Source organism: Gavialis gangeticus, unplaced genomic scaffold (assembly GCF_001723915.1).
Source record: "Gavialis gangeticus isolate Ggan-Ray unplaced genomic scaffold, GavGan_comp1, whole genome shotgun sequence".
Lineage (NCBI taxonomy): Eukaryota > Metazoa > Chordata > Crocodylia > Gavialidae > Gavialis > Gavialis gangeticus.
In genome coordinates this window covers 17,913,778-17,927,956 of record NW_017728992.1, presented here as the reverse complement: position 1 = coordinate 17,927,956, position 14,179 = coordinate 17,913,778, and the positions used below count along the sequence as shown (strand labels likewise).

At 39.7% G+C, this 14,179-nt stretch overlaps 1 protein-coding gene across 5 annotated transcripts in view; it reads left to right on the top strand.

Annotated features, from left to right (window-relative positions):
* Window positions 1-881: 881 nt before the first annotated feature.
* Window positions 882-14,179, top strand: part of CTNND2 (catenin delta 2) — a 1,155,395-nt gene continuing 1,142,097 nt past the window's right edge. For all 5 annotated transcript variants that reach the window (XM_019521196.1, XM_019521188.1, XM_019521179.1 and 2 more), the window contains exon 1: window positions 882-1,014. In XM_019521196.1, the coding sequence (XP_019376741.1) occupies window positions 886-1,014 (129 nt within the window). In that variant the 5' untranslated portion in view covers window positions 882-885. The remainder of the gene's footprint in view (window positions 1,015-14,179) is intronic.

Sequence of the window (14,179 nt, the reverse complement as noted above, 5' to 3'; positions counted from 1 at the left end):
ACATCCAAGGATCTATATAACAAGAATATACAGAATAATAAAAGAATAATAGAAGTTCAGTTGGATTGCATTCTAGTGCAGTAAAGCAAGAAAAATTGAGGCAGTAGCAAGAGCAATTTCTCAAGAGCCCTACTGACTTCTATGGTGAGTCACTGCATTTACCAAGTCATTTGAGAACAACTCATTTCACATCCTGTTTGTGTCATGGCTTGACCTCCAAAAAGGCAGCATCTTTCTTCCATCTTCCTTCAAGCTTTATTGGACAAGAAAGATAAACATTTATCTTTAACACTTGGGTTTTTTTGCTTCTTCAGCTCAGACATAGCAAAGTAACTTCTGTTTTAGAAAAAAATTGCTGGTAAACCATCACAAAACACTCTGCTAGATTTGATGAAATGGTGCAAAAAGCTGGAGTTAAAATAGATGTATAGTAAATGTGGACACAATTCAGAAAATCATCTCAAGCTTTGTATTTCTCTAATGTATCTATTGTTAGTTTTTTTCCTGAATAGAATTTCATGATTCATTACTTGTGTGATATTGTCATTTTGTATTGGATGCAGCCCCCAGAATGCTATACAAAAATCACAGCTGTACATAATTTAAATTATCTCCAAATGCAATGTGGCGAATGTTCTGAAGTAGAGCTTAGTGATAATAATTTTAGATTTTATTTTTAAAAGGGACTTAAAATCATCTTTGTAGTTTAAAAAGAAAGCTAAATAAATGAATTTCACATTATCTAAGTGAAGCAAATTTGTTCAGCTGGATACAAAAATATTTTTGGGAGGATTGGGGTGGTTATTTGTATATGAAGTTGATTCTGACTTATGCAATTTGTTATATTTAAATAATATTTTTGTCTTTTTTTTAGTTATAGAAGCTATGCCTGTTCCAGACCAGCCCTCGTCTTCTGATAAGACAAGTTCTCTTAGTCCTGTGCTGAATGCATCGAATGGGGATGGTTCGGAAACGGAAACAACTTCTGCCATTCTAGCATCCGTCAAGGAACAGGTATGCAAGTGTGACAAATGCCCCAAAAAACTAAGATAATGTGGCTTTTGGTTATATGCAAATATACCGGCTTTTGATTGCATGCAATATCCATCATGTGAATGAGGACTTGTTGCTGACTAGATGTCACAAAAAAGCAGAAATATTTCTTTTGTTTGTTTATTTTAGTTTCTCAGCTACATTTTAGTTATCTCATGATGTTGTGGGATTAGTGATATTTTGGTGAGACATCTATTTAATTCTTTGTATATTGCATAATGCTTGATCTCAAACAAGACTCCTACAGGGGCTAGTTGCTTAGTTTCAATTTACTGTATGTGGACATACAGTAGCCACAAGATCTAAAATGTCTCAAGATGTCTTCCAGAGTATAAGAACTATGAATGTTCAGATCACTCACAAGAAAATGGTTCATTCTAAACTTTTGCATCATTATTGGATATAATTCTGGCTTTCAAAATATTCTGTTTATTTTAATTTGCACCCAGTGTCACAGGAAAGTGGTTTAGACAAAAACCAGAAGCAGAGTGGCCTTTGTTTGGGTAATACAATATATCTTCCTTGGCAAGAAAAGAAAAAGCCAGATTTCCCCTTGCTTAGTATAGATAACACACAGGTTCCAGATGCCTTTAGATAAGCATTCATCTTCTAGAACTGTAAAGGAATGTACATCTGAAAATGTTGTGGTCTTCCCATGCCTAACAAAAATGATATATTTTGAATAGTTCTTGTGATGGTGCTGTACTTTCCTGTGAATTATGCAGTATCCATATGCTGAAAATGTGATTTGTAACAGCAATTCATTTATATAATATATGTACTTTAAAATTAGGACATTACTTTCAGTACCAGTGATATCTTGCTTCTGACTCTTCTGTATATCTCACATAATGGTCATAGTCACAGTTCTTGAAGACAGGGACTCTTCAAGCTCAGGGACTGCCAGGTTTTTGTAAGACGAGCAGGACCTCAAAAGGAACAGGTTAAAAAAATGGTACTGTTGATATGCCTTTTACCTTTCATGTTTGGTCAGCTCTGCCAGTCAACTGTGGAAGGATAAGCATGCGGTGCTTCTTCAAGAGATGGTCCTGCTTCCTGGTTGTCACAGGGAACTTGCTGAGGCCCAGAACCTTTCTGCACCCTTAACTGATTCTTGCATAAAAATCAAAACCTAACCTCAGGCCAGTGATTTCTAATACCAAATTCTGCAGGTTATAACGTAACCATGCCTCAGTTTGTTGTTTTCATTAAAACAGTATTCTTGCCTTTTTAATCTAATTACTAGCATGTCATTTTTACTATCTAAAGGTTGGGAATGATTGGAGTATTATCAGTAATCTGTATATAGTGGTCAAGCACTAAACTTGTCTCAATTTCATAAAACAATCAAGAAAATATACATTGTAATACCTAGTTTCAGTGCTTTCGATCTTAGAGGAATCTGGATACATGGCTTCATAGAAAAAGGTGCCTGTGACCAGGATGTCAGGGTCTAAGATCCAGAGAAGATCCAGGGTCTAAGATCCTAGGCTGACTCATCAGCCTAGGACAGTGGTTATCAACCCATGGCCCATAGGCCACTGCTGCAGCCCATGTGAAAATGCTGTTAAAGCATTTTTAAATGGATGCACAGGATGTAAGTCGTACATGCACGTCCCACATAGCACACTGAGAGCTGCAAGTGTGGCCTCAGAACCACTGGCTTAGGACATGAATGAGGTAGAGAGAAACAGGAATAAAACAGAGACAGCCTTTGTTTCCTCTGGAAAAAAACAAGTCCAAGTCCAAACAAGCCCAAGAAGGTTAAACTAAGATTTGTTTTGAGCTTTTGTTTAACAACAACAGTTTTAGGATGTGTTTCCAGTTTGGTTCTTGACTGTGTTTGCAAACTGAGCAAGACAGATTGACACTATGTAACATTATGTGGGTAACCATGTGACAATATTTTCAGTTATTTTTAATTTAAATAGGTTTTTTGTGTTCTGTTTCCATTTTCTCATAAATCCATAACACAAAGGCTTGCTTTTTTTAAGGTGATTCAGTATTTTTAGCTCTTCTCTGTTGCATGTTAATCAGGATTTTTCCAGCGGTGTATTGCCTTGAACAAACATAGTAGATTCAAGCAAATCTTATGTTCTTATGTGTTGAGCTGCATCAGTGTCGTACTGAAAATGAGCACATACAAAAGGGTATAGATTGCAACATTCTTGTTCCCTATTCTCGCCATTCTCAAAATTAGCAGGCCACTTACCTGGACGAAGGGTAGAGTATGGAGACAGGGTTTGTATGTCTGAGGATGTTCACTGCCCTGTTTGCTCCATATCTCACACAAGTTCATAGATTCATAGAAGGGACCTCAGTAGGTCATTGAGTTCGACCCCCTGTTCTGGGCAGGAAAGAGCGTTGGGGTCAGACAACCCCAGCTAGGTGTTTGTCCAGTCTCTTCTTGAAGACTCCCAGGGTAGGGGAGAGCACCATCTTCCTTGGAAACCCATTCCAGATTCTGGCAACCCTTACTGTGAAGAAGTTCTTTCTAATGTCCAATGTAAATCTGCTCTCCATCAATTTGTGGTCACTGTTCCTAGTTACTCCAGGGGGTGCCCTAGTAAATAGAGCATCTCCTATTCCCTGCTACCGTCACCTGATGAATGTATAGGCAGCCACAAGATCATCTCTCAGCCTTTTCTTGTGAAGGCTGAAGAAATCTAGGTCTGTCAGTCTCTCCTCATAGGGCCTTGCCTGCAGGCCCCTGACCATACAAGTGGCCCTTCTCTAAAATGTCTCAAGATTCTCCACATCCCTCTTAAAGTGCGATGCCCAAAACTGAACATAGGACTCCAGTGACGACCTGACCAGTGCCACACAGAGGGGAAGCATCACCTCCCTGGACCTGTTTGTCATGTTCTGCTAATGCAGGATAAAGTGTGGTTGGCCTTGTTGATCACTTCATCACGTTGACAACTATGTTCATCTTGAAATCAACTGTGACTCCAAGATCCCTTTCTGTTGCTGTGCTGCTGAAAAGGTCCTCCCCTGGCCTGTAAGTGTGTTGGTGGTTCTTTTTGTGCAGGTGCAGGTGCAGAAAAAGGTCCCAGTCATCTGGGACCTGACCAGAGCACCATGAGTGCTCCAACAGCTGTGCCAGCCGCTCTGCTATGATACTGGCCAATTCCTGCAGCACCCTTGGATGAAGTTTATCCAAGCCTGCTGATTTGAACACATTCAGCCCCAAGTGCCTTCACTAAGCCTGCGCTAACAGTTGGTAGGCTGTTGTCCCTCCTGTGTCTAGTTACTGTAGCACCCTGATAAAGATACTGTTCATGGCAAGCATGTTATATGAACACATTAGTGTTAATTTTTCTGCATGAAGTTCTGCCGATTGCAGCACTAGAAGGGCAAAGGGCCTGAATTTGCCATAGTGTTAACTGCGTAAATGGAGAACCGTGTAAATATAAATGATAAAAAATAAATACTGTGTAGTAAATATCATTCTCCCCTCAGCTTTTTTCCCCTAGTGCTACAGTATATTCTTTCATACAAGTTAAGGTGCTGCTTTGTTGCTTGAGAGAATAATTAACCTTTTCTAGACAACCTCAGGTTAATTCAGATTTTTTTTCACATCCCTGCCAGTTAACAGGCCTTCAGTTTAATTGCTTCAGAGCTTGGATGCTCATGTGGCTTTTATCTTGTGCTGCATATTGATTTGACATCGTCATTTCTTAATTTCAGGTCACATTTTAATTTCTTGAAAAGGAAATAATAGATTGGATATCTGTGGGTTTTAGACTAATTTATAGTGGAAACTACATTTTAATAGAAACAAAAATTTCATGGACCACCTTGAATATATGTTTTTTAAATTATTGGTAGTCTCGGCTATTCAAAAATCATGAAATACTAAAAAGAAAAAGCTTGGACTATTTTTTACTTGCCTTCTGGATTAATGTTTTCAAGCTTTTATAAATCAAACATGAATACGGAAAGCTTTTTTGATGTGAAAGTTGTGATTATCAAGCAAACGTAAGACTATGGCTAAGTAGAGCTGTTCAAAAAGCCTGAGATGAAATCAACAAGCTATGAGGTTTCTGTAAGTGGCATAGGTTACATTGGGAGCAAAAAGAACTCAGGATCACCCTTTGGTTGTGGGTTTGTATGTAAGTTGCCTGCGTTGGCCAAGACCAGCAGGTTGGGGGCACTCCTACTTGTCTCCTTATTTATGGTGTCAATGCCACACATCTCAGTGTTCTCCTTAGGGGTGTCCTTAAAGCATTTCCTCTGGCCCCCACATGTCCTTTGTCCTTGGCTGAGTTGGGAATATAGCAGTTGGTTTGGTAAATGTACATCAGGCATATGCACACAGTGCCCTGTCCACTGCAGCTGATGTTGAATGATTAAGACTTCTGTACTGGTGGTGTTTGCATTAGTCAGGACACTGGCATTTGTGTGACAATCCTCCCACTTTATGCTAAGGATCATCCAGAGGTAGCGCTGGTGATGTTATTCTAGACTTTTCAGGTGGTTCCTGTAGATCACTCAAGCTTCACAACCATAGGGAAGAGTTTGGATTACCACAGCCTTATATAGTAGGAGCTTTGTTTGAGTCCTGATGTCATGTTCATTGAATGCATGATGATACAATCTTCTGAAGACAGAGCTAGAATATCAGATTGTATATTGGATCTCCTTGTCAAGGTTGGTCATGTTTGAGAAATGGCTGCCAAAGTATGCAACGTGTTCAACATTTTCCAGCTCCTGTCCATCAGTTAGGATCTTTGCCAGGGGAGTTGATTGGCCTGAAGCAGGCTGGTGAAGCACCTTTGTTTTTCCAATGTTAAGGGTCAGTCCCAGGTACTGGTATGCTTGAGAGAGGCAGTTATGGGCCATTTGTAGGTCCTCCTCCATGTGTGTAATGACAGCACAGTCATCAGCCTACTGAAGTTCCACAATCGAGGCTGAAGTTACTTTGGTTTTGGAATGGATGCAGGAGAGACTGAAAAGTTTCCCATTCATCCTGTACTTGATGCCACATGGCAGATGGTCATGGATGAGCATCTTGATGACTTCAGGAAAGATGGAAAAGAGGTCTGGTGTGATCACACAACCTTGTTTGATGCCAGTTGGAATGGCAAAAGTCTCCATAGCAGAACCACTGCATAGGATGAAGTCATCTGACCATGAAGGTGTCTTAGGATGGTGATAAATTTCCCTAGGCAGCCAGACTTCAATAAAATCTTTCAGAGAACTTTATGGTTAACAGTTGAAGGCTTTGGCCAGAATGATAAATGCTATATACAGTTCCTGCTGTTGTTCAGGGCATTTTTCCTGGATCTGCTAGGCAGCAAAAATCATGTCCATGGTGCCTCTTGATAGTCTGAAGCCACACTGAGACTTGGGAAGGATTTCCTCAGTAAGAGGGAGCATTCGGTTCAGCAGAATTTGAGCAAGAATCTTCTCATAGATGAAGAGGAGGGCGATACTTCGATAGTATTATCGTCATTTTAAAAATGGTGACTACTGGCATTCCTTAGGTCAGCAGGAATTTCCTCAGTGTTCCAGATTCTGAGAACCAGTGCATGGAGTTTGTTGGTCATAGTTTCACCACCAACTTTGAAGAACTCAGTTGGTATGCAGTCAAGGACAGATGCTTTGTTGTTCTTCATCTGTCTTATTGCCTAGTGGACTTCTTCAGAGGTTGGTAGACTGATAAGTAATTCCCTTGCTGGATGCTGCAGGATGTGGATTTAATGGTTTCATCGTGGTTTTCAGTTCAGGAGCTTTGGGTAGTGTCCCTTCCAGTGGTTTTTGATGGACTCATCTTTGAGGAGCATGTTGCCATCTTCAGATCTAAGTGGGGAAAGTCTGAAAGAGTTTGGTCCATAAACAGCCATGATTTCACTGAAGAAGTTCCGCATTTCATGACTGTCAACAAATTGTTAGATTTCTTTTGCCTTCTCTCCCACCATTTGTTTTTGATTTCTTGAATCCTACTCCAGGCTTCAGCTTTAAGCTGTTGAAAAGTTCCCGGCTTCTGAGTAGACGTAGGATGGTTTTGCCAGTCACAGAAAGCTTTTCTCTTCCAATCAAGGAAGGGGGTTGATCTCAACATTGTTTTAGTCAAACCAGTCCTGATGGTGTTGAGTGATAAAGCCATTTGATTCCATGCAAGCCTCATGGATGGTCTCCTTTGGAGCTTGCCAATCCACCTCTACACAAGTGTTATCATTTTCAATCCTAAGATTGGTGAGTTTCTTGCTGAGGATATGTTTGGAGGGCTTCATGGTGTCTAGGGGTCTTAAGATGTTTGATGTTGTGCTGTCCTCAGATTGATTTGGGTTGCTTTTGATGTTTCAGAGCAACCCTAATGGACACAAGTGATCTCACTAAGTGATGATCTGTCCAGTAATCATTGATTCCTTTCATAACACATATAATATGAACATCTTTTAGATCATGCACTCTTACAATGATGTAATCAAGGAAACGCCATTGTTTTGAGCAGGGGTGTTGCCTTGTTGTTTTGTACCTGTCCCATTGTTGTCTGAAGATACTGTTAGTAATGGCAAGGTCATGCTTTTCACATTTACTAAGAAGATGCTGTTGGAATTGGTCTTGTCCATTCCTTCTTTCCTGATGGCACCCTTCCACATGTTTAAGTCCTGGCCAACTCTCACATTGAAATCTCCAAGAATCTTGTCCTCTTTTGGGATGGTAGGATTTCATCAAGGTCAGCATAAAAATTCTTTTCTGTTCTTTCTCAGCACCAAGTGTTGAGGTGTGTGCACCAATGACAGTAGCAAATGAATTGTTGGTTAGTTGGAGGTGGAGAGTCATGAGGTGCTTATTAATGCCAAGAGTCTGGCAGGTCTGGCAAATGTTATTAATAGACTTTACCAATAAAAACTTCACCAAGACACCCCCCAAACTAATACTAAATCAGCCCCATCCTCTGTAGGTCATTTTTCTTTCCTTTCCTGACTTAAGTAAGCAAACTGAGACAGCAGGGCTCCATGGTTTCAGAGTTACTTGTCTCTACTTGTGAATAATAGAGAAATGAAGTGAGATGCAATGGGTTTGAAGTCAGAAATAGGGAACTGTAGGATTGCTGATAGCAGACTTGATGTGTTTGAGGCCTGCAATGTAGGGGCAAGTTGCAAACACACTGCAGAAAGGTGTGAGCTGAAAAGTGAGTGAAGGCAGGCTTGACCTTGTATCCTTAAATTCAACTGAGTATTCAGAATCATGCTGTATTGTCATCAGCATCTGATGAAGTGAACTCCACCTCCTGAAAACTTATGCTATATATATCTCTAAATTTAGCTACTCTATAGGATAAAAATCTACCATGTCTTCTGCTAGTCAGTAATGGTCAGACTGAAAGGTTTAAAGTATCAGTACTCAGCAATCAGTCAGGGGATTTTAAAGGTGTGACTGACTGTATATATATTTAACCATTTTATCCTGGCTTTTGTTTTTGCAGTTAAGTTCCATAAAGAGTTGTTAGGAAAATGAATAATACCAAATCACATTGAATGAAAGTTGTAATTGTCTTGTGTTGATTATATGAGGGTGTTTCAGAAATTAATGGCAGTTTTGAAATAAAATCATTTGGTGTACATTGATCATTAACTGGGTCACACCACTTCTTTACATAGTTATAAATGATGGGTGCGTTCAGCCACATCAGTGTTCCCAGCTGCTATCTATTTTCTTATTAGTTGCACACAAAATGGCATTATTTTTTGAATTGCCATTACTTTCTGAAACACCCTTTTATTTCGCTTTCAACTTACAAAAACGATTAATAGGAGTCCATGTTTCCAGCGGTGGGTATCAAGTCTTTTGAGCTAACTTTATACACCTACGATTTGAAGGTAGGTTATATGTAAAATAATAATAAATGCTATAAGAAAAGGTAAAATTAAAAATTAAACAAATCTGTAATGAAACTACTTTGGATGTATACCTGACCTTGCTGATGCATAATGAGAATGTACGTCATGAAAATCTGGTAGTGTCAAGGCAAGGGGCCTGGGAGTTGGAAGACCCAGGTTCTATTCCTGTTACTTCTTCTGATCTTCTGTGTAACTTTGGGCATACTACTCTGTGCATCTTTTCTCTCAGATTTAAAATGTGTAAAATATTAACTGTCCTTCATTTAGTCATTTGAAAATTTAGTACCAAAGTAGTATACCCATCAGTCCCGATCCTTACTAATATTAAGGCTAAAAGTGAGTATTTTTATTTTCTCTATAGTTTTAACTCTTTAACACTGGAGTTTATAGCTGGAGAATTTTATCCAATTATCTCTGTTTTGAGGTCAGTACAGTATTTGCCCAAATCCAAGATGGCTTAAGGGGATTTAAGATGACCCCCTTGAATAGTTAGATTCTATACATGGAAAATGTATAAATGTGTTATAATTTTATAATTCTATTAATTTTACAATTTTATTTAATTTTACTTTAATTTATATTTAAGTTTTGTGTGTTTAGAATTGTCCTCTCTACCATTGCAGGAGGGCAGGTGATGGTGGGGTCAAGCGATCTGCTCCTTGGCCACTGTTGCCTGTCTTCCTCACCACTGCCCTGCCTGGTGCCTACCTGTCCTCTTGGCACTTTCTCCCCCTGGCTGACCCCCTCCCCCTCACTACTTGCAATCTCCCTACCCTCTACCACTTGCCCTCTGGTCCCACTCCAGCCTCGGACATGAAGAAGGATTCTCCAGTCCCCTTCTGGTCTTGGAGCAGTAGTTGCAGTGGTGGCAGCTCTGGCCTTGGAGCTAGTGTTGAGGTTGAGGCTGGGACCAGAGATTCCATGATGACCGCTGCTGCTGTGTGACTGGGCAGAGACCAGAGGCTGCAGAGAACATGTGCTCCATGTGCTGAGCTGGAGCAGGGGCAGGTGGTGGGAGGGAGGGCAGGGGGCAGTGGCTGTGGCTCTGACCCCGAGCCTGGGTTGGGACTGTAGTTGGAGCTGCAGCAGCCTCCTGCCTGCTGCTTAAACTCAAATCCAAGGCAAAGGGCTCCCATCCTAAATGGGGGGCGGGGAACCTTGTCTTCAATTTGAGTAAAGAAAGCATTTTCTGTTTGACCAAACCATAACTTCTAGAAAGACTTCCCCTCTTGTTCTGAACATACTGCATAGTATCCGTCACTGGAATCTGATAGACTTAGCCTAACAACCAAGTATTGCTCTTATCCTAATGTTTTCTTGCAAAAATCTTTGGTTTCTGGAGCCACGCTTCTAAATAGATTAAATTATGATAAATCCATAACTTCCTCTCATGCATCACTTCTTTATTTCCTTCAAGTGTTTAAGTAGCTTCCCTACAAATCCAGACTAATTATATTCAATCAATAAATATTTTTCTAAACACTCCTTAATCATCTCCCTCTTTAGTATAGCATTATCTTCTCTTCCGCCATTATAGAACTCCCCTGCTTCCAATAATTTTCTAAAATATGCCAGATAGAAGGAGGAGGGTAATCTCTTCTTTTTTCATGTGGTGTATTGATTTTTTTATATTAATACAATATAAGAGGAAACACACACGGCCACACATTATGTTTCTCTCACCACCAACATTTATGTAATATGTGCAACTGATATCTCAACTTTCACTTACTGGGTTACATAAGATGTTATGCAGATATGCAGACTGAAAAAGTGAATTTGTGTTTTCACAATATATTTGCGAATTGACAAGGTTTCTTTGGTGAAATTGTATGTTTCTCCATTGGGAAGGTGGGAGCAGTGAGAAATGGTTTTGATTCTTGAAATGGTTTTGATTCTTAATTAACAAAGTTATCAAATACTGTTATGCTATATGTCTTATGCTTTAATAAATGTAGCATCGTGGACTAGGTTGTGGATGCTTTCACCAGTTTCTGCTCTGAGAAATGTTCATTTGCCACACTGGAGAGTGAGACCAGTAGTCTGGTAGTCTGTTGATAGAGACCTTGGATACCACCTCTGATATCAGAAGCCTCTGATCCATTTCGTAGAGATTCAATGATTTGGCCATAGACACAGTTTTATATGTTTTTTCTACGTACCTTGAGGTACCAGGTGTGGCTCATGAATGCTGAGATGATGGGGCGGATGGAGTGTCCCATGGGAGCATGGTGGGGGGGTCCCCCCACACACTTGGCAGTGGACCCAAAAGTGGACCAGAAATACTTCTGGTCCACTTATGGATCCACTGCAGAGAGCACTGGGGACTGCCCCCTAGCTCAGCAACTGGTGCCTCCTGGGTCTGGGGGGGGCACCCGGGGTTCCACCCCAGCCGATTGCCAAGCCAGGGGGAGCGAGGTGTCTGCCAGCATTCACGAGCCACACCTGATACCTTGAGGTATGTAGAAAAAACATAAAGCTGTGTCTATGGCCGAACTGCTGATTCTCTGAATCAGAATCAATTCTTCAGATTCAGCTGAATTGAATTGGGACAGTGATCCAAATCAGCTAATTGAATCACTGTTCCCTGAATTGGGCCGAATCTGAATCAAATACTGCCCACTTTCCACACTCCTAATGGGTATGCAACATGATTACTTCAGAAGAATTTTCCTTGAATTTTTACTCTGTAGTAAATTTACTCTATAGTAAGAAGCAAACACACAATCAGCTTTCCCAAACTGTTTGCCCTAAAATAGGTGGTATTAAAACCCCTGGCCAGTTGGTAGTGGAGGAGCCAGTTTGCACTGAGGAAATGGCTACCTTGCAGTGAAACAGGCAATTTTAGTGGATGTACCACCAGCACATGAGTGTGACTTTCTCTGGTATAAAGTTACTTCCGGGTTCCTCAGAAATAGCTGCATCAGGGTAAATTCTATGGATTGTGTGTCTTACCATTGGCTGCTTATAGATGTTTTTTTTAAAAACCCCAAACCAGCACTTTACTTTAAACTTGGTGCACTCCCATGCTGAGCCCAGCACATGCCCAGCATCTGTAGAGGTCAGGTGCTTTAGTGGGGCTTTTTTGGCACTTTTATCTTATAGCTAATTGAATCAGCTTTAGATAAAAGTGCCAAAAAGCCTTGCTGAAGCACCTGATCTATACAGATGCTGCAAAGCTGGGTTGAACTAACCTTCTCCTGCTTCTGGTAAAGCACATTTTTGGGGGTTTTTTTTAACATCTATAAGCAGCCACACTGACCTTTTTGAATTATTTTAGAGTACTCCTATTCAGAGCATGTATTTCCCTAAGTCATGGAATTTCATTGCCACATTCTGTAGTGTTGAAGCTAATTTTAATAAATACTTCTAGTACCATATATTTAATCATTCTTTTGGAAGAGTTACTCTTGTGACTTTGTGCACATTGCTGCTGATTTGGCCTTTGGATACTTCTGGGTGAAAAAAGTCTATAGTTAGGAGGCTGATCCTGTGATACGTTGACTGAAGCAGAAGAACTTCTTGCAGCCCTGTCACAGACATTCAGAAAGTTACACCAGAACCTGGGAAAAGGTATATTAAGTGAGAGAGGAGAAATGATGCTCCAAACTCCATTGCCACTCACATTTTTGCATCTTAACTCACCTAGTTTTCTCTTTTTAATGCTGGAAGAATCCATTAGCTGTGACACCTTACCAGTCTTCATTAACTCTGATTTATTTGCTCCTGTTCTTGATTTAAGTTCTGCTCCCTTAATATTTCTTTCCTTTGCTGAGAAATGTTTTAAAGTCTCCGAGACCAATTGGTGTTAGAAACGCTATGCATTTTGCGCTGGAAGAAAAGTTAATGGTGTAGGAGATAAATTACTTCCACTACAAACACAAAAGCAAATGAGTACTTTTACATCTTCTGCAATCTCTCTTTATTTTGGGAATACAAAAGAATCTCCATAAAAAGCCTACAGGCTCCCAGAATGACCCCTTCTTTTACATATGCAGCACTTAAAAATTTCATTTTATTTTCCTGTCTTTGTATGAAGTTTTAATCTCATTCTGGTTTTCTTATGACCTAATCTTTTTCATCCCCTATCATGTCATTGTGGAAACTCTTCTATCTTTATGGCGTGGGAATTCTCTCCTGTGTATCTCCTTTTCTTTTTTCTTTTGGTTATTTTTTTTTGTGCCTGTTTGTTTATCAAACATTGTTTTTATTTTTTTTGTCTCCTACATAGCAGGTAACCATATCTCCCTCTTTCCTCAGTTTGATACCTATAGTGTTTTCCTGATGATTTTGTAATGTTATATTCACTCCCTTTTGATAAGGGATAAAGGTTTCTTAATACTTTAACTTCTACTACAGTATCTTGCAATTCACATAACGCTCCTGTGTCATCATGCTGCTTTACCTACCATGGCAGAATAGCAAATTAACCATGCAGTGGATTTACTATTAATTGAGGGATACTCATAAACTTCAGCCTTAATTTTGAAAGATCACTACAAGATAGTGATAGTGTAGATCTGAATTTTCTTAGTCCTGATGTAATGAGACTGTCAAGAGTACTTTGTGTGCATTTGTGTGTGCATTGTGGATTAAGAATTGGACTGAGCTCTCTAATTTTGTTGACATAAACCACAGAGCAGCTTTTGGTAGTAGTGACTTTATCTTGAGTGACCTGGGTTGGATTTGAGGTATCTGTATAGACCTTCCATCCCTGGATTTGTTCTCATACCTGGTACAAAAAGGCTATCTCCATTACTTGGATGAAATTACTCCTGATTTGCAAATATGTAATTTAGATTTGAATTTGGTCTTCCTCACGCTATTATCTGTCTCCTGAATCATGAATCCCTTCAGTCTAGATCTACACTGTTGTATAGTTGTTGTTTTTTTTTTCAGCAAAAATTTTCAGTGTTGAAAAAAAAACCAGGACAGTAAATATAGATCAATATTTTTGTCCATGCATCAATACATATGACTTTGTATTTTGTAGTGTTCAGACAGTTTATTTATACATTGTACATTTATACATGTATTAAGTAATTACAAATGAATTTAATCTAGAGTCAGCAAGCATGCTGTTCTCTTCACCCATCATTTTTATTTCAGCAGGAAGGCACTGACTGGTAACTCACTCTTAAATTTTTAATTTATCATTATTAATTGAAATGAAACTATGCCTGGACTGCTAGAACTGATGCTGCTCTCACAATATCTCTTTCCTTAAGCGGGGTAGTTTAGCAGATTTGGGGATTTGCATAGCTCAAATAGTT